At 34.7% G+C, this 26,163-nt stretch overlaps 1 protein-coding gene across 4 annotated transcripts in view; it reads left to right on the top strand.

Annotated features, from left to right (window-relative positions):
* EXOC6 (exocyst complex component 6) overlaps positions 1-26,163 on the top strand; it is a 344,161-nt gene that overhangs the window by 270,815 nt on the left and 47,183 nt on the right. For all 4 annotated transcript variants that reach the window (XM_048218941.2, XM_026481664.4, XM_026481663.4 and 1 more), the window contains one exon: positions 20,606-20,747. In XM_048218941.2, coding sequence (XP_048074898.1) covers positions 20,606-20,747 — 142 coding nt within the window. The remainder of the gene's footprint in view (positions 1-20,605; positions 20,748-26,163) is intronic.

Below are 26,163 nucleotides of genomic sequence, written 5' to 3'. Positions count from 1 at the left end.
TGCTTACTAAAGTATATCTTAGAATTTAATCTTAGTTTTAGGTTTACTTGTTCAAACCAACTTCCTAGCTTGAATGTTTTCTTTCCATTCTTATAAATCCGTTTGTGAAGACTTCTAACTTAGCCAGTTGTTTCAAGTTTTAATTTATTTGACTTTTAACCAAAATAACTACAACTCTGTTTCTACCAAAACCAAAACAAAACCCTGAAATTCAGTGTAGACTTAAATTGAAATAAACTCTACTAGGAGTAGTTCTCATATAATCAATGACTTTTCCAATTAGAAAGGCCAAGAAATTATTGGATATGTTTAGGCCGGAGATTAAAAGTAAAACTAGAATATTGTTCTATCCTGATATATAGTCAGAGTGCATCTATATTTTGAATAATCTATTGATGAAGCATTAAAAAAATATATAAATACCAGGGACATTGGGTATGAATAGGCTGGAATACTGGATTCTTTGCATGAGGAATGCAAAGACCAAAGAGATTATGTTGGGATGAAATGCTTTTCATTAGGTATATTCAAAAATAATAGAACTACTATTAAAACATGAGTGGAATAGTTTTTGTACAAATAAAATAGGAAAAAATTTGTTGACTATTTCATAATAAGATGTAGCTGAACACAGGGGGGAAAAAAACCCAAACAAACCTGGTTTGAAATAATAAAATGTAAAGAGAAAGGAAAGAAAAGGTGTAGCTGTAAACACAAAAATAAAGTATTTAATCTGAAGCCTACCTAACTGCCTCCAACCATCTCTCCTGCTTAAAATGAAAAAAAAAAAAAAAAAAAAAAGTTATTCTCCTTTTTTTTTTTACTCTGTCTCCATCGTAAGAGGGCCATTTAGAATAGTTGAAGGCAGGTGTTGCTAAGAAATAAATAGAAGAATTTCCTAAAGAGATTTTAATAGTGGATCTGTGCCAAAGAACTTTTAGAAGCTTACCCAGGGATTATATTATATTCCTATCTGCTGTCCTTGTGTTGAGAAAGGGAACCTGTATATATGTTTAATTCTTGTTTCAACTAATTTCTAAAAAAGTATTCCTCATATACTATGTATTAAGTAATTTTTGAGTTAATTTGAATTCACATTGTCAGTATACATCTCCAGCCAAAAGCAATCTATAAGAATGTACATATGTGTGTGCTCACACATATACACAGATATACACATATCATATTTTTATGTTGCATTATCTGTTTCACAGCTTGGCACAATGTGATGGGGAGGAATTTTGTGCATAAATTGGGTAGAATTAAGAGAGTTTATATGTTAGAAATGGTTAGGGCAAATACGTCACTTCAAGAGGCTAACATCTGGAAGGAAATCCTGCTTTCTCAAGGTGTCCTGTGGTAACACAGAGAGAAACAGACTCCTGGCCTAACTAGATCACTCGTAATCTATTATGATATTTTGTATAGTTTTAGGTGATTCTTCCTATGCCATTTTGGATTTTTATGTCATCTAACAAGAGTTTTTCTGTAAAGGAAATTAACTTTTATACAATGCCACCAACAAATACAACAATAAATATAGGGTATGATCAAATAAATAGAAAATTATTGTTCATAGCTAAGAAAAGAGAAAATGGACCTAACAACTGTATATTCTTATTCAAGGAATAAACTAGAAACATAATTTCCAAGCAAAAATATTAAATTATTGACTATAATAAGTTTTAGCTAGCATTGATAATTGTATTATGGCTTAGTATATTAATTCTCTGAAACACTGAAACTGTATATTCAACTATATTGTTTTCTTTTAAGCAAAGAACAGAGGCAGTATTATTAAATGTATTATTTTTCTAAACAGTATATGTTATATAAGCTACCATTTTTATTTGAATGTTTTTGTTGATGTGTTTTTTTAGAGAGGGAGAGCATGGGAGTGCAGGTCAAGGGAGAGGGAGAATCCTGACGTGGGGCTCAATCTCACAACCCTGAGATCATGACCTGAGCCAAAATCAAATTACCTGACTGAGCCACCCAGTCACCCCATTTGAATATTTTAAGCTGAAAATGATTCCTTAGTTTCAGGTTACCCTTGGACCCAGATGGAGGGAGGGGCCGGTTCTGACTCCTTTCATTCTCAAAGAAGCTTCAGAAGATTATTTGTCACATTTAGTCCCAAGTCAGTCAGCTTACGCAGAAGTAGCTATCCTACTTAGACATGAAGAGTTAAGTAGTGGCCATGTTCCCTATCTATCTTAGTTTTGACATTGTTCAGAGTCAGTGCAGTGAGTTAGAGTCAGTGGGATCCGTGAGACCAAGGACCACTCTTTCAAATAGTGCAAGTGTTGGTCATTAGTGCAAGTAATTTGACACAAAAGTTGAGTCTGAGGGATAAAGCTGACTCTTTCACCCCTCAACCCTAAAAAGTACGTAAGACAGAACACCTAGTTTAAAAGCTCCACTCCTAGCTTCACTGCATAGTTTTTTGTCAGTTCCTGCCACTGTTGCGGAAGAGTATTTTCTCAATCACAGATAATCATAATGTGCAGTTGCTGACCATATTGCCTGGTAAAGGTTCCATTGGTTCAAAAAAAGTCATAATCCAACCAATAGAATTTTGTGTTCTGCTCACAAGGTGAAAACAATAGAAGTTAATGGATCATAATGGTTTTGATGGAGCCCAGGGAAAGAACTTTGTTATTTTCGCTTTTTAACTACATTGTGGTAGCTATAGAAAGCTGTAGGATTTCCATGACCAGCAATAATATTCACTGTAGATACTTTGTAGGGTTGGATGAGTGAGAGAATTGGTATACTACGTCCCTCACCTGTTTCTCTTCACTTGCACTGTTTCAGCCAGTTCAAGTTTATGCAGGAAATGGAAAAGTAAAGTAATTTAATATGCTTCCATATTAAAATACTTACTCATCTGCATTTCCCCTTGCTCTAGCAGAGAAGCCAGGCTCTCTACTGACCATAGAAATCAACAGCAAGCTAAATAGGCAGTATTTTGCAGTTATGACTGGTATTGCCCCATTACCCAAAATGTTAAGCTGCCCTGTTAAATACATTATCTGCCTCAGGGGAACTTGCCTTTTTATGATTCAATTAAAGCAGAACCCATTTATCTGTTATTGTTCTTGGGGGCCAGGTTGCTGAAGTGAGGAGAGCATAGGATGGGCTCTAGAGTTAGAACAATTTATGTTTGAACCTTGGATTTGTAATTTACTAGCTGTGGGATCCTGGCAAGTTGCTTAACCTCTGAACCTTTTACCTTTTGCAAAATAGGCATAATCCATTTTCCTATAGGACTATCATAGGATAAATTGAAATAGTGTGTAAAAAAGTTGCCTGGCAGGGTGCTTGGCATAAAGTAAGAACTATTAATAAATGTTAGTTTTGTCCTTTCTTCTCCTTTCTTCCTCTATTACTGTTTTAAGGCCTTTAATAGTATTAGTTTCATTTTAATATGCTTTACTTTTTTTTCTTATATTTATGCCTACATTTTTAGCTTGATATTATTTAGCTCTGAGTTCTCTACTTTTGCATTATGTAGCCATTAAAAACTTTAATTTTGAAAGATATTCACTTTATAAAGCATATTTATATGAATAATTATAACTTGAGTACAGTGCTTATAATGGCTAACAGATGCCAGTGAAGTCTGATTAGTACATGAAGTAAATATTATTTCATCCCTAAATTAATATTCTTGAAATCAACAGTTTTTACTCTTTCAGATGTGTAAGTAACCCTTCTTGTTTCTAGTATTTTTTTTTCTTACAATAGGAAATGCAGCTGTCTAGAAGAAATAAAAATTACCTGTTAACGGGGTACCTGGGTGGCTCAGTCGTTAAGCGTCTGCCTTCGGCTCAGGGCGTGATCTCAGAGTCCTGGGATCGAGCCCCACATCAGGCTCCTCTGCTGGGAGCCTGCTTCTTCCTCTCCCACTCCCCTTGCCTGTGTTCCCTCTCTCGCTGGCTGTCTCTCTCTCTCTCTGTAAAATAAAGAAAATCTTTAAAAACAACAAAACAAAACAAAAAAACCATTTGAAAAAAGAAATTACCTGTTAACTTGTCAAAGGATAACCACTGTTAACATTTTGACATGTATTTTCTTTCATACTTTCAAGTCATTTTCTTCTGCGCAATTATGAGACTTAATTTAAGTCTAATTTATAAGTCCTATTTTTTTAAAATAAGATTTTGTATTAGCTAGAAAATTTAAAACCAAAGGAATTTCAAAAAGCATTAAACATTCATTCACCACTTACACATATGTAAATAGAAAAGGTTGTTGAGCAACTTGAGCATACCTAGTTATTCTTCGTGAAGACTGCCAAATGGAACTCTGACATTTTACTGTGAATGTATTACCTAAAGACCCAGCACTGGTCTGCTTCTAGAAAGAATAATGAATATTTCCTTTCTTCATAAATGCTAATAATCGTGTGTTTGTTTCAGTAAGGAAATTTTACTGATTTGCAACCACTAGAGGATATGTATAAGTGGTAATGGCTCCTTAATTTCTTGATATGTGTATTTGCAAAGGGGACCCAATTTACCCAGATTTTATAGTAACGAATGATTATCTTTTACAGAAGTAAATAGAAGATCATGCATTCATGATTCAATTTGCTCATATTTCTTCCTTTCTCAGACCTCTATTTTATTTTTACCCATAATATAATTTTCTGTGCTTACATTTGCTATTACTCTAGAGTTGTTAAATAAACTAATCTTGTTTCTGTTTGAACTGTAAGCACCAACTTTTCTTCCAAGAAAGATATGTTTTCCTTTGCTTTCAAATATGCTTAACTTTTGGTTTTCTGCACTAATAGAAGTCTTGTGATGAATAATAATAAAAAATAGACATGATTTTTAGGAATAATGAGGAATAATCTTTGGCATCTTTATTAAGAATAGATGTCTCTAAAAAGCTGTTTATTTTTTTTTTTTAAAGATTTTATTTATTTTTTTCACAGAGATAGAAACAGCCAGCGAGAGAAGGAACACAAGCAGGGGGAGCGGGAGAGGAAGAAGCAGGCTCACAGCGGAGGAGCCTGATGTGGGGCTCGATCCCATAACGCCGGGATCACGCCCTGAGCCGAAGGCAGACGCTTAACCGCTGTGCCACCCAGGCGCCCCTAAAAAGCTGTTTATTAACAGAATATCTATTGGGGCGCTTGGGTGGCTCAGTCGGTTAAGTGACTGACCGGCTCAGGTCATGATATTGGGGTCCTGGGATCAAGCCCTGTGGTGGCAACAGGGCTACCCACTCAGCAGGGAGTCTGCTTCCCCCTCTCCCTCCACCCCTCCCTCTGCTTGTGCGCTCATGCTCGCTCTCTCAGATAAATAAATGAAATCTTCTAAAAAAAAAAAAATCAAAGAATATCTGTTAATAGTATCGTTTCTCCCCATATCTTTTACTCTAAGATTAGAGATGCCTTCCTACTGAGAGAAAATGGCTTTAAAATAGTGGTGGGAATTATTATGAGAGCCTATTGCGCACATTTCTTCTCAGCTGTGCATTCAGTGACATCACATCGGTAGCCATAGGAAGGAGTAGATAGACCATGGCAATCAGCAAATCTTACGAATAAAGGCTTTTTTCCCAGAGAATTGTTGTTAAACATTTACTAGCATAGCACTATATTTGGTATAGATTTTAAAATCACATTGCCAAAGAAAAATGATTTACTTTTGATTAACTCAAGAAATAAATCAGAGTATATGTTCAATAATAAAATTATAGTAGGAACCACTTTGAAAACGAGGAAATGGTTATTTGATCTTTATTTCTGTATCTACTTCCCTTTCTAGTTCCCTTTTAAGGTGTTTCCCTTTTTAGGTGTTTACTTTGAAGGGTTTTTCCGTTGGCTTAATTTTTTGCTTCCAGCCAAAAGTGTCTTATTAATGGCCTAATTTAGTATCCTTTGTAAATTCTTTATGCTTAGGGCCATAGTCTCCTTCCCTACTAAATGTATCTGGTGCCACTGAGTCTTTAATTTGCATTTTTAATTTTCATATATAGTTTTGAAACATGCTTTCTTTAAGTGAGAAACAAATATATATCCAATAATAAATGAAGATACATGATTTGGTCAGAAACAGTATCTAACTTTTTGTTCTGTGTTTTGGGAGATTTTTCCAATTTTATTTTTCAGTCCTTTTGTAAAATATTTTGTTAATTTTTAATTTCTAATGAACCACTTCTGGTTTTTTTTTTCTTTTTTAAAGATTTTATTATTTTATTTGACAGAGATAGAGACAGCCAGCGAGAGAGGGAACACAAGCAGGGGGAGTGGGAGAGGAAGAAGCAGGCTCCCAGCAGAGGAGCCCGATGTGGGACTCGATCCCAGGACTCCGGGATCATGCCCTGGGCCGAAGGCAGACGCTTAACGACTGAGCCACCCAGGCGCCCCGAACCACTTCTGTTTTTAAGTGTTCCTTTGTCATAGGGTACTGTTCTTTAAAAAAAAAAAAAATGAATATATTATCTTTCAAATCTTCCTGAATATTAGAGGGTTTTGTGTTTTTTTTTTTGATAGGTATTTCAGTTTCTTAAATTATCTATGTTACCCTTGAACAGGTTTTTTTGCTTCTTTATTTTGCTCATTCTCTTTTAACAAAGAAGTCCTGGAGAGCTGATACAAGTTTACTCTGCTACTGTGTAAATACCCTATTTTTTGGTAAACTTTTCTCCTGAGTAGGAATCGACTGGGAATTTTTTAAAAATCATTTTGCCTAGGATTCTTCACCTCAGGTATGGAGCTAACCATGAGATTGTGGCCTTCTCTCTTCAGGGCCAACTTCATGTATGTGTGACCTATGCAGTTACATGGGTTTAGAAGGGTCCTGCATGTGATTTGGTGTTCATTTCTTGTTTTCTTGGAATTCTTAATAGTTTTTGAACAAAGGGCCCCACATTTACTTTTTGCACTGAGCTTCATAAATTATGTAGCCTTCTGTGCCTCTCTTTCCATTATTACTACACCATGCCAGAATGAGCAGAGCTCTTTTTTCCTCTCTTCCTCCTTCCCTCCCTCTTTCTTTCCATCTATACCAGAAGCCTCAAATGTTCTTTCATTATGGAAATTGCCTGTGCTCTGTAGTTAAAGGATCATTGGCATAGTTGTTCAAGAAATCTTCAATGACCTTCCCTATTTTTCCATCCCATTTTTCTTTCTTTCTTTCTTTTTTTTAAAGATTTTATTTATTTATTTGACAGAGAGAGAGAAACAGCTAGCAAGAGAGGGAACACAGCAGGGGGAATGGGAGAGGAAGAAGCAGGCTCCCAGCAGAGTCTGAGCCTGATGTGGGGCTCGATCCCAGAATGCCGGGATCACGCCCTGAGCCAAAGGCAGACGCTTAACAACTGAGCCACCCAGATGCCCCTCCATCCCATTTTTCATTTCTGTCCTTTTTCATACCTGCCGACTCTGGACCTCTCATGTACAGCTGGCTCTCAGCTCCACTGTAGTTCCCTGTTAGCAGATAATGGGCAGTGTCTTTCTCTTCTGTTTCATGTGCTTTCTGTCTTCCAGAAATCATTTCCTGTGCTATTAAACATTTATTCCTTTTTGCAGTTCCCTGCTTTTTATTTCACTTGTATCTCAGGGTCAATGGGACGCAAAGACATTAACTTAGTCTACCATCTTGATTCTGAGCAACCTGCTTCCTTCTCTTTGAAGTAAAATGATTGGATTAGGTCATCTCTAAGGGCCTTATATATAATATTGTGTTTCTAAGCATCATTATTTCATACAGATGTAAAGTCCCAACCTAAACATAGATTTATTCGTTTTGGCACCTTATTTTCTCTTTTAGCCCTACCCTTTTATGTTCTTTATTCTTTCGTTCAGACTTTTTTCTGAGTTAAGTATGTGGGTTTACATGTCTTTTTTACTTGACTGAAAATTGTAAAGGAGAATTTTAATAGTCAACTGTACAATCAGAGGTTTTAATCACCCTCTCTTTCATGTGACACCAGAAAGAATTGTATGAAAAATACAGATTGTAGTTTTAAAATCATGGCACAGGCAGCTTTGAATGCATTTTAGTGCTTATCTAGTGAAAGCATAACCATATATTGTATATATATGCTTACAAATTGGTTTTCCTTATTTGGATATTAATTTTTAAAATATATAATGGTAATGAATCACATTGATCTGATTTATTACCTGTAAGTCATAAAAATGATACGATGTGAACTATGATGAAAGCATACCAAGTCCTATGACTTACATGGTATTCATGTTAAATGTTGTTGCCTGACTTTATTGACTTTTATTGGAAGTTAAATCTAGAAAGGACTTAGAGATTATCTGGAGTCTAGTCCAGTCTCCCAGAAGAGAGAATTGTCTGGCTAGCACAGTTCCCAGCCCACTGCTTACTAGGGTTAATTAGGATGATCAGGCAGGCTATTCCTCTATTCCTGCTTGCGGTTTGTTTTTTTTTACTCATTGTGTTCGGTGAAGAGGACAGCCTCCCACACAGAGGGACACCTTCAATGTAGGCTATACCAGATGTTCAACTGCCACTAATAAATAAATTTTGAATTTTATTGACATAATATAATAAGGTTAAGTTCATGTTTCAGGTAAATAGTGCTTAAATATTATATAGTTTATTTTCAGATTTTGAAAAGTAAATTAGATAGTTCTTAAAAATTAAACAGCATTTTCAGGCTATTTTAGTTAATTTTATTAATCTTTATTATTTTAAGGAATTAATTAAATCCCGAATATTTTAAAGGAATAAGCTAGTACTATGTATTTAGTACAGAACTTCAGGAGCATATATATATTTAAATTGAGACCAGTGATTTGTTTTTTTGCTTTGAGTTGTTATTCACTTTTGGGGGAGAAAATAAATTTACATGATTAATTATAAGATAATTTAACGTGCCATTTTTCCTTGAGTATTTCCTTTTAAACAATAGCGGCAGATTATGTGGAAGCTTACTGGCTTATCCTTTCTTTTTTTTTTTTTTTTTTTTTAAAGATTTTATTTATTTATGTGACAGAGAGATAGCCAGTGAGAGAGGGAACACAGCAGGGGGGTGGGAGAGGAAGAAGCAGGCTTCCAGCGGAGGAGCCTGATGTGGGACTCGATCCCGGAACACCGGGATCACGCCCTGAGTTGAAGGCAGAGGCTTTAACGACTGCGCTACCCAGGCGCCCCTGGCTTATCCTTTCTAAACATCTTCAGAATCGTGCAGTTTTTTATTTGTAAAGAAACAGACATTTTATTTCCTTTGGTATTAAAATCATTTGCAGGAAGAGATACTTGTTAACAATTCAGATTCCAGTGCTTGGCTCTATACCTAACTGAATTAAAATTTCCAGAGCTTAGAAATCTGCATTTTTTGATTAAAATTTGAGAACAGCTGCTCTATAGCAAAGAACCCTGTCAAAGAGTTGGTGTTTTCTAAATTTGCCGGTTCAGCAGACATTTAGTAACTGCAAAAGTTCTTGGTATTTTAATACTGACTACTTGATTAGGTAGACAGAAGTTTGGAGGAGGATTTATCTGATTGGTGTGGATGTAAAAATTCACATACAAATCCCAAAATAAAATGATGATCACAGGTATGTAATAAGTTAATGCCTTTAAATTATAGCAAACACACAGAGCCAGCTTGCTTGTTTTGTAGTATATTTTGCTACTTTGAACACTGCTTCTGCTGCTATTGGAATACATTTTCCTTTTTTATTTGATTGCCCGGCTGACTTCCTTCTCAGACTAACAGCAGAGATTATGCAGCCATGTCGGTAAGTAAATACAAGCCAAAGCTAGCATGTGAATTAGATAATAGTGAACTTCCTGCAGGCTTATTTTTCTCTGCTTAGTTACCTATAGTAATCCTAATTATTTGGGCCTTATTTTTCATATGATTGTAGTTTTGTGGAAACCTGCATTTGAAGGTAATGGTGCTTATTTTGGTAAAGCAGTCAGGAGGATTTCCTGGGTCTTGATTGTGAAAGTTAATATTACAGTGCATCTGTGGTGAGTTTAGTGCTTTGGGAAACCTCTGTGGTCACCTCATGCATGACAGGGTAAAATTTGCAGATATTTTCCTCATCTGTAAAATGAGGTCAATGTGCCTATAGATTTTTGTGAAGATTAAATGAGACAGTATACATAAAATATTTATAAAAGTGTCTGGCATATAATAAGCACTTTAAAATATTAGTTATTATTATTACTTGCTTATAAGACTATTTGTGCTTTTCCCGAACACCTTTTCTCTACAGACCTTATCCCAAACTCCACTAGTAGAAATCTACCTCGGTGCATAATCCAGTATGATTGATGACCTAGTACAGATTTTTCTTTTTCACTCCAAACCCAGTATTGCTCTCCTGAAATGCCTCAGCTTTTACCTTTTATCATGGCTTCATCATATTTTACGTTTTACTGTGTTTGTTGCTCCATTCCACCTCCAGTTGTGAGCTCTTGATGGCCAGAATAGGAACTCATAAATATTTTCTGACTGTGCAGAAAAAGTTCTTACAAGTTCTTACCTTAAAAAAGTGTCATCTAGCATTTGAAATTTAAATGTTCCTAACCTTTCTGTTCCTATTCCTATTATTGAAATTCAGATCTTTGTTATTATAACTGTTTTCTAATTAGCCTCTTCCAGTAGTGTCTCCTCACTTCAGTTCATCATACATATCAGTGCCAGATTATTGTTCCTAGGGCACAGTCTAATCGTATTTCCCTGTTGAAAAGCTTCGGAGTCTCTTGTTCATCTAAAGTAAAAATTTGACAGGTTAATGAAAAGAAATTATCTCAGACTCTTTCCAGACACATTTCTGACCATTATTCACATGGGTGTTCAGAGTGGAAAATTCATTGTGTCCTGGATCTGTCTTTTATTTTCTATCTTGGCTTCATTTATAACTGTAAAAATCCTGAATCTCTTCCAAAAGCATCTTTAATGCTACCTCTTCATGAAGCATTTGCTAATTCCACTTAACCATATGTGGATACTTTGTCCCACTTTTATAGTACTGTTTATATTTTGTCATATACTATACCTGTTTGAAGACTTGCCTTCTTTCCGCTATTAGAATTTAATCCCTTTATGTCAGGAACTATTATCCACTCATTGTCTCTTCTGTAGCACCTAAACAATATTTTACACAGAGGAAATGCTTGATAAGTATTTTTTAAGTTAATATGAGAGAAATAGTAGGGAAATGACTTACAAAAGCCTTTTTCTTGTATGCATAGAGAGTATAAAAAATATACTGCAAAAATCAGAATTTTTAAATCAAATTTATTTGTGAAATATAGAATACTTCCTAGTTTTGAAGATAAAGTTCGTGGTCTTATTCACAGGCAAAAATTTGGAAAATGTCTATATGAAAATTATTTAGTAAAGGTGGTGTCGGTACTGACTAGAAATATTTGTATGTTTACTCTTTCCTTGCACATCTCCATGAAATAATAACATAATACTTCAGACTACAACTCTCTTCATGCCTGTAAATTGAGTAGTGATTTAAACACAATAAAAGACCTGATAGCACCAAAATAACCCTTGTGAATTCCCGGCACTAAGGCCAAGTACTTTTTGTCCCATTGAAGAGAGAAAGCCTCAGGCTTTCACTTCCAACTTTTTCTTCATTTGCTGTAGTAATTGTTAAGTATTTAGTTAAGCTTGGTAACAGGTTTCCTGCAGATAAATCAAATACATGTTCAAAATACAGAAGTCGTGTTCAGAAGTGATACTAATCCTGCTGTCCAAAAAAACCCCTCAAATTGTTTCTTGTCCTGTATTTAAGAAGGCAGGGATAGATTTGGGGATCAGTTTTGTATAAATTTGCATGAGAAATTTTAAAAGGTTTGGCACTTGGGTGTTCAGTGTTTTGAAAAAGTTACTTATATGAGATAGTTCTGTCTTTGGTTATCAATGACATTTTTGATATCCATTTGCATACTTTGTAAAAAGTTAATTCCAAGTACACAGAAATCAACAAGAACAAACCATTGTCAGTACATCAGGGCATTGGAGAGAATTAAAGAACTTTAAGAGACAATGTAAATGAAAAAGTTGAAAACAGTCAAAGCCCACTGTTAGAATATATATATATATATATGTTTTTTTTTTTTTAAGATTTTATTTATTTATTTGACAGAGAGAGAGAGGCAGCGAGAGAGGGAACACAAGCAGGGGAAGTGGGAGAGGGAGAAGCAGGCTTCCCGCTGAGCAGGGAGCCTGATGTGGGGCTCAATCCCAGAGCGCTGTGATCATGACCTGAGCCAAAGGCAGATGCTTAACGATTGAGCCACCCAGGTGCCCTGAATTTATATTTTTTCTTAAGTTTTTTTTTTAATATGTATTTTTTTAAGTAAGCTCTACACCCAACAAGGGGTTTGAACTCATGACCCTGAGATCAAGAGATATACACTCTACCGACTGAGCCAGCCAGACACCCCTAAGTTTTTTCTTAAGCCTTTCATTAATGTAATTGAACAGTTAAGTGATTTTCACTACCATAAGTTAATTGCCAAAAAAAAAAAAAGAATCTCACTCTTTGTTGAAAATGAACGTAGTTGAATTTTATAACTTTAATCCTTCTAAGTATTTATTAAGTTGATGCTGATGCTAATCTTGGTGAGAGATTTAATTGCATTAAGTTGTAAGTCTTATGTGTGTATGTAGCATAGAACACTTAAATATTTCCCACTGTCAGAGGTTGTGGAAAACAGTATTTTGATTTAGAGCATAATTGGAAGAAGTAGTAGTAATAGAAGGCTTTTAGTTTAGGAGGAAACAGCATGAGAGATTTAGTAGAAAGCTAGTGGATTAGGAGAGAACTCGAAGACCTGACCAATAAGTAACAGATCAGGGAGATAAAATGAAAATAATTAGAATGGATTATTATCAGCCCTTGGACTAAATGTGTGTATATGTATGTACGTGCATACATATGCACACTTACGAATATCCTGTAACTTTACTCTTTTAACAGCTATCAGTGTTAATAGACTAGATTGCTGGTGCTGGCTTTATGAGAAGAGTGCCATTCTGAGCAGGAAGATTCAGTACTACAAACAAATGAAAATGCAATATCTGGCAGTTTTACTACCAGGTGGCAACAGAGAATTCATGTTTAGAAAGTTAACTGAGTTTTTGCAGATAGGAATGGTAAAGTTCTAGGAATCCAAATAGTGTCTTCCCCTTTAACCTGTATTCCACAATGGAAAGAAAAACATAGAAGATAATTTCCCCCCAAAGTTAAATGGACAAAAGTTGAAATTGGGGAAGAAGGAAAAGGACTAAAATATGTGGATAAGAGATTGTTCCAGTTTGAATTATGTTTTATTGTGAGCAGATAAAGACAGCAAAAAAGGAAGTCAGGGTGAGGGTAGAGCTCATGGAGAGTTGGAACAGCCTTGGTGCATTTATATTTACAGTTATGTTTGCAGGTCAGAGATAACAAAATTCAGCAGGCCAAGGTGCTAATATATACTTATAAAAAAACTTCTGTAAGGTACTATATATGAAAGCTAAGGAGATTGGACTTTGGACTTTGGAAAATCCCACCAAAGGAGCATGTTCAGACAAATACCACATATAGGGAATGAATTCAGAAGATAAGCAACATTTTAATCCCTTCCTTTTCTTTCATTCAGGAGACTTTTGGCATTGTAAGAAAGCTGTCATGTTCTTTTTGATCTTTTACTTATGAAAATCTGTGTGTTAAATGGTAGCACTGAGATTAAAAGCCTCTCTCAATTCTTTGGAAGCAAGAAAGGAGCAGTTGGCAAAGGCCTACTGTAGATGTCTGTAAGGACTTACTCTTCACTCTCGGAGTATTGTTGAATATCATTTGCAAGGTTGTCTCTAGAAAAAAAAAATGGTAATTAGATAACTTACCTTGATCACTCCCTCCCACTTTGTATAGGTTTCATCTTATTTTAATATATATCCTCCTTCCACTTGATACATTTCCCTTATTCTTTTAAAAATCCCATTCCTCAACTAGAAGTGAATCTAGAAGTATCTACCCCAACCCCATTCCCACAGTCTAGGACAGCCCCGTGAAATTACTTGTTCAGAAAGCCCTGGATGTTCTGTGAGTATACCCCAAAACTTTGAGAACTTTCAAATTTGAGAATACTACTATGCCATATAATTTCTTTCAGAAAATGCTATGAAATGTAACTGAAAAGTGTAGACCTTAACAAGAGTTATTTTATCTATGTCAACTAACAGAAGCCACATTGCGTTAGGAGGTCGGGACTTTGCATTCAGTCTCTTGACTAATACCCGCCAATACCCATTTCACAGAGCATGTTATTCAAATCTGTGCCTCAGCAAATGAAGCCCTACTTGTACTGGACTCTGAGATTCTTAAAAAGTCGAAACCTAAATTTAAATCCTTGAATGACAAAGGCCTGCTCTGCATTATACTTGTATATATATGGCTGGATTTATGATATGTCAGCTGCCTACCTACATATATTAATAAGGGTCAGTTGGCTCGAGTGACTTTGTCCATTTCACTAGTGATCATGTGGAAAGTACTTATATTGTCTGACGTATTAGTAATTCTGGCAACTTCTTTGTAAATGTTAAATTGTAGTGGGATCGCAAACTCTAGTACATTTTAATGATTAAATAGCCCTGATACTCTGATCTGGATGCTTATGTAAAGAAATGAGGATATGACTCTGCTGTCACAGAGCTGTTGCTTTTACAACAGTTTCTGGGATGCTCCAGTGTTTTGCTCTTAATTCTGTGGCTTAGCCATAGTATTCAGTCACCACGGGGAAAATTAGAGCTCATCTTTAATTTCCCCTGCTTTTCTTATAATTGCCAAGTGAGAAAATTTATATAGCCTTAATATTTTATTGCTTCCCTACTTAAACATATGCCTAACTGCCCAATTTGCTATTATCGAGTAGATTTAAGAATCAGGAATAATCCCTGTTGGCTCCCACACAGCATAAACTAACTTCCTCTTCTTGCCAGTCTGGGCGAAAGTGCAGGCAGTTTTCACCATTTTATCTTGATTTCTGATACTATCAATTGCTTGGAAGCAGAGGCATTTCTTTAAAACCTTGACCTCTTCTAGGCTTTTATTACTCTGCTTATCTTTCCTTTTTTTCCCCACCTATTAAAGGTGGAATGAGTTGGAAGATAGCATGGAACTGCCATGACATCAACAGTGATATCTGCAGAAAGCTGAAAGTCTGGATATTACATATCATCTAAGGCCATGTTCAAAAGTTTTGTTTTGTTTTTTTTTTAATAAAAAGGTGGCCAAAATTTGATCAGCCCAGTGGTTCGGATAAGGAAGTTTTGAGTGAAAGAGAAGTTGCCGTATATTACAGCTGTCCTAACGTTTTCCCAGTTTGGGGAAATTTTTTCCCCAACTTTAAGATAATTGTGTTCTATTTAATCTTTGTGTGTGTGTGTGTGTGTGTGTGTGTGTGTGTGTGTCCCCAAGAGCGTGCATTTATGTTACTGTCTCATATCCTTCTGATTTGGAATTGTTAGGAGGAGAAAAGCAGGAGGAGAATGGGAATTCGTACTGCATTACGGGGACTATGGTTAACGGATGTGGTAACCACCTCTTTTGGGGCTAAAGCTACTTTAGGTGGGGACAGAAAGAGTATGCAAGGAATATAGAAGTGTAAAAGGGGTATTTTGGAGAATGTTAGAGGTGTTTAGAGTTGAGTATATTTTGGTAGACCTATGAATGTTTTTGGCATGATCTCAAAAGTCTGTCTTCAAGATAGGGTTAAAGTTATTATTAAAACTCACTGAAGGAATTCATCTTGATATTTAAACCTTTATAACTCATCCATTCCGTATTATTGGGAATCTGAGGCATTTCAGTGTTATATATGTCAGTGCTGCAGTGTTCAGCCAGAAGCCTATTTTACTATATAGAATCTTTGTGCCTTTGTGAAGTCATCTTGGGGAAATTTTCATGTTTTATATTAATGCTTTAGATAGTTTTTTCCTGATTTATTTAATAGCATTCTGTACATAAGAGCAAGATGTAGTTTTATATAATAAAACTTTAGATTAGTGGTTTTTATATAAAACAGAGGGAAGAATAATAAATTTCTTAAGTTAAAATATCTACTTTTCAACTAGGCATCTTTTTTCATATTTCAATTAGGAATTTCTTTCTTTCTTTCTTTTTTTTAATTATATTATGTTAGTCACCATACAGTACATCCCCGGTTTCCGATGTAAAGTTTGATGATTCATTAGTTGCGTATAAGGAATTTATTTCTAATTCTAGTGTTTACTTTACATTTGATGAAAGACCTCACTCTTTCAGTCTGTTTGTCTAAAAAAGGCTGTATACATTGTGGGCCTTTAGGAGACTGACCAATTCATCAATGCTTCCCTTTTTCTTTTCCCTTTCCTCTGAAAAGACTATTTCACAGTCCCAAGTGAAATTTATGCAGCAAACTGAGAGGCAGTGAGTTTGAATAATATGGCAATATTTTATTTAATTTAAATAACTTAAAAAATTAATAACTTAAATAATTGTAAAATGCTGTACAGAATCAGAATTAATTAATACGTTTTCTTGCCAGTGTTAGATTTAATATTCAAATTGACCATGATTGTATTTCAATTTTCCAGATTTTTCTGACAAGAGTTACATAACCTTTTAAAACAAAATCTGTTATCAATTTAAAGAATAATAAATGCAATGCACAATATTTCTGAGTCTATATATTTCTTTTTACTTAAATAAAAAAGTCATTTATTGTGCAAAGTTGACCTTTTGTGGGAATATAAATAAAGTAAAATGGATTCTCCTGGGATCATTAAGGAAGGGAGACCAATACAGAAAGAATGGTTGTGATTTCAAGAGCACATTTTTATGTTAAATGTAGTTGAGAGAGAATGAAAGCAGACTGAAAAATGCTTTCAAATAATTACTGTTGAAATCAGACCTTTCTTTTTATATTAGATCTTTGAAATAAGAGAATGGTGAGACAGAAATGAAAACTTCAAATGAAAATTTAAATGTGTCAAATTAGTTTTTAAGTATTCTACATTTCTCCTATTATTATATTAGAGTAGATCTATCAAAACATTACTTTGAAACCAAAACAGTTTTGAGCCATAATCTAATAAAATCTGCTGTATTTTTGTTACCATGTCATTTTGTGGTGTTTCAAAGGAAATGGAATATCTTTAGTCTAATCTATAATAGTAAATTATTTTAGAAATTTGGCTTGACATACAAACAGATGTGTTTTCTTGATTCCTTTTAAACTAAGGGTTGGTGGTTTGTGGTTTATTGTTCCTGTGATTGGCATTAAAAGCCTTATTTCACAGCTTGCAGTGAGGGACTATTGGGTAAAGAGTGGCTGTGTTCCACAAACTAAATTCAAAAAGTGTCAATCAAGGTCTCACATAGGTTGCTTAGAGAATGAGTTTTCTTACTGATTTCACCAAATGTCGCCTCATGCTGTCTTTGATTGGCACAGCCTGGCAGGGAGGATGGATGAATCTGTCACCGACTGGTTAATTGTGTTGCTGGTCTCAGTCTGACATCAGGTCTTTGACTCTTAAGTGGCTCAATACAAAACAAATTAGCAGATTGTAGTCATATTTCTCATTCTATATGCTTTGACTTTGTTGAATGCAGTCCATAAATCATATTGACTGACACACAAGTAAATGATGAAAGCTGCTTTTGAGACATGGATCTAGAAAGCAGCACTGTGAAGGTGCCATGGAAGGATGCATATGGTTGACCCTTTGGGAATTTCCTAGGAGCCAAATGTCTCCTTACCACAATTGTTCTTAGAAGAAAAGCTTTTGGGTAATGCAAAAAGGATCTAATATGTCAGCAGATTCTCTTTTACAAGTTCCTTTGAAATCTAAGAAGTTTGTCTAAGGGTTTTCTCTCTTTGCAAGTTGTTTTTTAGCAAAATGTTAGAGGAGGGCAAAAAAGTAGTTACCTTTAAAAGTTTGGCAGGTGTTTTTACTTATTTATTGAACTTTGTGTTAAAGAGAAAGAAAATGTTAATAATAGTTGCAATTTTTCAGATGAGGGCTGCAGAAATTTCTAGGTGTTTGAAATTTATTAATTATTTTGGTTTTGTTTGTTAAAAAACAAAATTTCTAATGAAAAAGTCTAGTTTTAAAGATAATTGCAAACATACTTAGATTAATTGTGTTCTAGAAAATGATAATATTAAGATTGTCCACGGTATTAGTAATAATGATGTTCAGAAAGGGGTCTTTTGGTTATACCAAAGTATACCAAGGGTCATAGGCATCAGAAATGAATTGCCCAAGGTATTTTTTGGGTGTGCAAATATTTGGAATGTTAAACATTTTCTCTCTAAGTAATAGATGGACTTAAGGATATTTGTGCACATTTTATAGTTAGGAAGTAAACATGTTAAAAACTATATTATCTTATAGAATATAACTTTTTAAATATTTAAAGAATCCAAACCTTTGATACTAACTTTAGTTTTGGGCTATAGAAAGAATTTATTTCATTTGAAGATTTATAAAATATTTTATAAATATTTTAATCTTAGATCTTTGAGAACAATAAGCCTGTACTTAATATGCATAATCAGAAGAAATTTGGTATTAGGGTTTTATTATTACATATGTTGTTTAAACAAAAAGCTAAATTCATGTGTGTGTGTTCATTACCTATTTCTACCAAGTTTATGGAATAGCCTGTATTTCTGTACTCTTACCATCATTTTTGACTCCAGTACTACTGTTATGTAGTCATTTGTAACATCTGAACCCATGTTGAATTTTAAAGGTCACCTTAAAATTATACCACTTACATTGTGCAGTGTGTTTACTTACAAAATGAATATAAAAGTAATTTTAGGGGGCAATTTATTAATCTGTTTTGCAGTTAGTATATTATAGGGGCAACGTAAGTAGGACATGGAGCTGACTGGATGGAGAAGTACATGAAACTAAAATGCAATAGTTGTTCCATTAGGTCAAAATCACATTTCCATTAAGTATTCTCAAGCCTATTACATTGTAATTAAATTACATGCCATTGATTTCTCCCTTTTCTACATTTTTGTCCCCCTCCCATTCATATTGATATTATGGTGCTTGTGGAATGGAGCTGCATGTCTCCCAGACTAATTCCTCTTGGGTTTGAGAGATCTTGAAGCATGCTGGGTTTTGCATTGTTTGTTACATTCTTTTTTGGCAGTTCATCAGTATCTGTCAAATATATTGTTTGCACTGGCTTTTATCTCTAAAGTTTTTGATTAAGAAATTGAGATTCTATTTCAGATATGGTTTTTCCCTGCATAGTGTCTAAATACTAAAGACTTATTCATAAAAGCTGCTTAGTTTCTAGTCTGGTTTTAAATGTGTAGTTTAATGAACAAATGTTCTAATCATCTTAAAAATATATTTATGTTCTTTTCTAACAGATCAACTCTGTAAACATTCCTGTAACAATTTAGTGAAACATTTATGTTTAGGAGATTTCTTTTCATGATTTTGTAGCTTTATTGGCCTTTGTGAAAGTAGTAAAAAACATAATTATCTGATAGCAATGAGTAAATATTTATTAATGCAAATGAGGCAAACCATGACACATTTTCCAAGTCATTATTTCTGACCATTTTCATAGATCTTTGAATCTATCACAGGAGTCAATCCATCACCAAATCACATGATCGTGGTTGAAGAGAGCAATACTAGGAGCAGTATTACACTGGAAAACTATACATGAAAGACTCTTCATAATATTTTAAACTTTTAATTGGGATACGAAATCTGTTTAAAGAAACAATTTATACTAAAAGTGACACTGTAATGGGATTCAGCTTTGTAATCTAGAGGTTAAACATTAAAACTTACTGATTTTTATCATTTTTAAGAAAATATAGCCTTAAGGCTATCACTGAAAATTTATGTAGTTTTTAGGAGCTTATTATAGTAGAAAATATTTTACAATAATATATGTAGTGAAAGAACACCACAAATATTCGTAATTTATTTAACCACGTATTTCTAAATTTAAAAACTAATATAGATCTGTAGATGATTTTGAAATCATATTGGTAGGTAAGCCCCCCAGCTAATTGAAGCTATGTTACAAACTGATGTTCTGATTAGAAGGACTTATGACTCAAAGTATATTTTTAATTTTAAGTACAGTTTAAGTAAAAATAAATTATAGTGTTTATTAACTTCCTTTATTCTGGCTTGGCTAATTATATAAAGCAGAACTTAAAGAGCATTACATGAATAAAATGTTCTGTCAGTATAATTATTTTATGTCATAAATGCCATATTTTAATGTGCATTTTTAAAAATACTTGAGACATTTCAAGAGATCTAACATAATAAATCATGGGTTTTTTACTTGTCTTTTAATTATCCTGGGTTCATTTAGAATGTTAATGACATTTATGTCCTGAGAAGGACAAGTAAACAAGAATATTAATTTTAATTCTTATGCTAGAAGGCATAGCTGCTTAGAATACAGAAATAGAAAGGCCAGTAATCACTGTTGTACCCCAAAATGGCAACAACAAGAATGTCAGGTATATAATTTTTCTGATAACTTATGGTGTACTTCTGTGTTTGCTTATTTGTTTATTTATATTTTGGTTTTAATATTTGTTTTAAACAGGGGAAAGTTGCCCAGACTGCTTGCATGTCAGCCTGCCAGCACCTGTCAACATCCTTAATGCAGATGCTATTGGACAGTGAGTTAAAACAGATAAGCATGGGAGCCGTTCAGCAATTTAACTTAGATGTCATACAGTGTGAATGTAAGTACCTTATTGGTTAAATCTCATGCATTTCTAGGAATCGATATTTAAATTATATGGAAAAAAATGGTATATAAAAGAGTGGTTCAGGAAGAGAGGGAAAAGGCCTGAATCGGAAATTTTCAGCAGCCTTTGAAGCAACTTCTTTCCATGAAGATAAAAATATCTCAGCTTCAATTTAGGGGTCTTAGAGCTCTAGAAGCACTGAAGTGGCAATACAGACTGGGATAATTGAAAAGATGATTCATTTTTCTTCTTATTCCTTTTTCTGGTCATTCTTGCCAGGACACTCTTAACATTGGTCATCAGTGAATGAAATCATTCTAAGTTTGTCATTCTTTCTGGATAGGTAGCTTTTTAGGTATTTGCCTCAGGGATAATCTTAGGGCCCTGCATTCCAAATGAAGCTTCTTTTATATTCTGAATTTTTGGTTCTCATTCCCCCCAAATTTCTTAAGCCTTTACCTTTGCTATTGTTTTTCACTGTTTTCTTTAGGTAAGATGCGAGCAGATTCTGTAATCTCATGTTGACATTAGCCAGTCTGCTTCAAAACTGGATATGCTATTTGTTTATTAGCTTTGTAATATATACTTCTGGATGTGGGTTTTATCACCCTTAAATTATAACTCTTTAAATATAGAACGTAAATATACGGAGCAGTTTTCAAACATTGCTTTCAAGTGAATGGCATTCCAATTAAATGATGAAAATCCCTGGTTGACAATTCAGTCAGGTGCCACTGTTGATAAATTGAAAATCAGTGGGGCACAAGAAGGATTATAAAATGTCTTTCTGAGGCAAATTTTGCAATAATATATTTTGCAACTGAAGCAAGACTGATTTTTTTCAACAAATATCAAATATTTGTCTGCCCACTGTGTATAAGGCATTCTGCTAGGAAAAACAATTAATATTAAAGAGAATAATTATGTAAGCTGTTTGGTCAAGATCAGTGTTTACCGCACAAAAAAATAAGTCTGAAATTTTTTAAAATTTACCTATTTCCTTCAAAAAAAAAGAAATGCTTATTTACAAAGGAAAATAAAGTTTTTCCTTAGGGAAGAGGTAGATTTATTTTCTTTTCCTAGGAAGCATTTCTATTTTCTCTAGTTAGAAAACATTTATTCACTAGTTTGGTAAGAAAATAAAAGAAAAAAAGAAAACCTTTATTATGTATCTGTCTCAGAATAAAATGGTATTTGTTTTGTATCTTAAATATTTATCAAAAAATACTTTTTTTTTTTACAAGTTTCTAAGCTCAAAATAATTGTTATTCCATTCTACAAATAGTTTGAAACTGATTTTTTTGAAAGTTCTGTAAAGGTTGTCTTATTAAGATCATTCCAGTATGACATTACATATGTAAACATCTTACATAAATATTGCTTGAGGTATTTTGTATTATTACATCTTTAATGTGTATGCAAAATAATCAGGTGGTTGAACCCTCTATTGGCATTTGGGTGTGTCTTCTCAGGTTTTTTGTTCAAAAATGGAAGTTACTGTTTGGCTAGGCAACTTTAGGTACCTAGATCTTCTCTCTGTTCTCTTCCCCCCTCCATGAAAGGCTAGCCTAGCTGTACTTACAGAAAGTCACATAAACCCCAAAATCTTTGTCTCTCTGTGTACCATTTTTCCATAAGATAGTTTGTACCTTTAGTTGACTTGTTTGCGTGGAATTACTGAAGGCTCCTTTTAAAATGCTGATGTTTTCTTACAGCACTATTCTCTTGGAAGAGACCAAGAAAGGGTCCTAAGTATGAGCCCAAACTCAGAAATCTAGGTTTAAGTTCAAGAAGGGTAAACCCCAGTCTAATGGGGGGCCGAGGTTCAAGTACTATAGATATGGAAAGGGGGAGAGACCAGGACTCAAAGACAAACCACAGAAGATAATTCAGCTTCCTTTAAGATTATGCCTATGGTTGGCTCTGCTCCTTAATACTTATCATGTATTACTTAATCATTACTTACTTAATATAGCATCATGCATTTAGTACTTACTGAACAAATACAAGCCAACATTACATTTCCCATGTTTATCCCACCCCCTTTCTGGTGCAAAAGAACTCTCTGCCCCCAGTCAGGAATTTAGTGACCGATTCATAAATCACTTAAAAATGAAACAGCTTTTTCTCTAATGAATATGTTAAGAGAATTAAGTTTTCATCTTATTTTAAGTTGTATTTTTGTTTTTTAAATCTGGAAGAAAGCAGGTTTTTTTTCTTTTTTTTTTAATTTAAGATTTTATTTTTAAATAATCCCTACACCCAGTGTGGGTCCCTAACCCACAACTTGGAGATCAAGAGTCATATGCTGTAGCAACTGAGCCAGCCAGGTGCCCCAAAAAGCAGTTTTTAAAAAATACGAACTTTATTTTCAGTATTAATGCAGTGTGTATGCTTTATACATATAGGGGCAGGGAAGGGAGAAGAGAAATTTGGCTAGGTAGGAGGAAGGCTAAAATGCATCATAAATTTGTGAAGAGAAGGGATCTGGATACTGTAGGAGTCAATTGGGATATGGAGAAGATAGGTAATTCAGATGTAGAACCATAAAAGCTAAAAGATCATTGAGTTTCACCACTTACCTGGTAATAAACACACACATACTCCTCTATCTTGAAATCCTTTCTAAATAACCCTGCCAAGTAGTTGTCTAGCTAGTCCTTGAACATCCAGTTTGGAGGACTAAGTACTCTGCACAAACTGTGTTTCCATATAATGTATCACTCTATCAATTTCTTCCAGTGAGGTGAAATCACTTTCTCTAAACTTAATGGAACTAGTTCTGCCTTGGCTACAGTTACCACTGCCTTTGTGCAAATTAGAAATGGTATCCCTGCTAAAAGGAAAAAGTCCTCCAGAGTTTTCTGTTTTATATGAATTAGAAAAAGTTTACCTTTTTTCCAGCCTGACTCAACCCCCTCCAGGGCACATGGCTTATCAAATGAAATGTGGTCTAGATGTCAGTGCTTCCCTTGCTCCCCTTTCCTCTCCTCAGCTGGACACCCAGATATAATAAGCAGTCTGATGCCGTCTGTATGTGGCAGTTCTGCTTAGGGTCATACAGAGAAAATACAGATCCTCACACAAGCTAATTATATGAAAACTGCTCTTACATACTTTCACATCTTCTGAAGGCCAGACATCAACAATTCCTCTTACTGTTCTCATGTGATATGATTTTAGATCCAAAGCTCTTCTTTGAATAAACTGGTTTGACTACCTTCTGTTTAATGTCTGATACCCAAAGTTGACTACAGAGATGGCCAGGTGTGGGGGGAATCAGTGTAATCTGCAGTTGGACTATCAAATATATTATTCCATAGTCTGTACTCTATTACTAAAGCCCAAACTATTATTACCTTTTTTGGTTGCCAGAGTATACTCTCGAATCATTGAAGCTGTAGTCTTCTAAAACTTGTGTATATCTCTTTCTCTATCTGTGTGTGTGTGTGTGTGTGTGTGTGTGTGTGTGTGTGTGTGTGATTGTTAAGCTCTGTTTTTCTTATCCTATACTTATGTGGTTGGTTTTTGTTTTGGGATTTTAAAGTTACCCCTATTGGGGCACCTGGGTGGCACAGCGGTTAAGCGCCTGCCTTCGGCTCAGGGCGTGATCCTGGCGTTATGGGATCGAGCCCCACATCAGGCTCCTCTGCTGGGAGCCTGCTCTTCCTCTCCCACTCCCCCTGCTTGTGTTCCCTCTCTCGCTGGCTGTCTCTATCTCTGTCAAATAAATAAATAAAATCTTTAAAAAAAAATAAAAAATAAAAAAATAAAGTTACCCCTATTAAATTTTAAGATTTGTTTCACAACTAACCTATTGAGGTCTTTTTATATCAAAATTTAATATCATCTGCAGATTTGTAATCATGCTTTTTATATAACAAGGTTACTAGCAAAATGTTGAACAAAACCTTAAATCTATATCATGAGATACAGTACATCAGTGGTTCTAAAACCTAATCCCCAGATGAGGACCTGGGAACTTGTTAGAAATGTGAATTCTTGGGTCCCACCTGCCGAATTGGGAACTCTGGGTACCAGACCCCCTAGGTGATTTTGATGCACAGTAAAGTTTGAATACCACATTATATGGACCTTCCCTTCATATTGACTTAGATCCATTATTCAGAATTGTATGGGTATCTTAAGAGTTTTTTTCAACCAGTTACTAATTCCCTAATTGAGTCTAACTCATGGTTTTTTTCAAAGTAATGAGCAAATTTGTCAGATGCTTTGCTGGCATAGAGGGGTAATAATGACCATTGGATTTTTCTTATCAATCAGTCTATCCTTTAAAGGAAGAAAATGATACTACTCTGATTCTTCATAAAGGCATATTGGCTCATAATAATTACTTTCTCTTCAAGAGACTCAGAAATCATTACTTAAAAGACTGTGACTGGTTCTTGAGATTAACATAAAATCTTATAGTCTGTGTTGTACTAGCAAGAGATGCAGAGTCCAAGGAAGTCAGGGAGCAGGGATTAGAGACCATGAACCATCAGAGATCCTGAGCTAGTTAAGAAGGGCTTAAGTCAAAGAATTTAAGCAATTGGAAGTGAGCATGAAATATAAGCAACAAGAATGGCCTTTATATGGGGCACCTGGGTGGCTCAGTCAGTTAAGCTTCTGCCTTCGGCTCAGGTCATGATCTCCCGGTCCTGGGATTTAGCTGTGGGGCTCCCTGCTCAGTGGGGAGTCTGCCTGTCCCTCTCTCTCAACCCTTCCCCTGTTTGTGTTCCCCCTCCCTTCTCTGTCTCTCTCAAATAAAATCTTAAAAAAAAGAATGGCCTTTATCTTAAGTTAGATTTTCCTTTAATTGGGTTTGATCAGAAAGCAGAATGTTAATTTTTTCCATCATCATTACTTTGTGAAAACATTATACATATATTTCCTAGGCCTTAGAGTGTCAGTCTACAGGTAGAAACAAAAAGGACATCTCACTGAAGTTGGGAAGATGGGAAGATGGAAATAATTTCGTTTTTGTCATCGTTCAACCATGTGCTTTTAGTTTTTGTTTGTTCTATTGTTCTGGTGGGGAAAGAATTAGCACTGATCCATCTGTGTGCTTACTTGTCTTCTTAAATAATTTTTGCTGATATTCCTTGTGACACACATACTTGTGAGTTAAATTGGCTTGAGTTAAAATTTCAGTCTGCAACTGACTTTTTTTCCCATATAAAGCCAACTGATTCATAGGAAGATTCGTTTATTTAAATGTTTAATAAGAACCTATTACCTGGTATATACTGAAAAATCCAGGATGAATCAAGCTTCAAAGATCTCATAATCTGGTTGGGAAGAGGCAGACATGTAAATAACTATAATAGAACATAACAGTTCTTTTTTTAATAACAATTCTTTATATAAGTATGTATTACTTGTAGTAGAGAGGGAGCAATTCTTCATT

This window comes from Ursus arctos, unplaced genomic scaffold (assembly GCF_023065955.2).
Source record: "Ursus arctos isolate Adak ecotype North America unplaced genomic scaffold, UrsArc2.0 scaffold_7, whole genome shotgun sequence".
Taxonomy (NCBI): domain Eukaryota; kingdom Metazoa; phylum Chordata; class Mammalia; order Carnivora; family Ursidae; genus Ursus; species Ursus arctos.
This window is presented reverse-complemented; position numbering and strand designations above follow the sequence as displayed.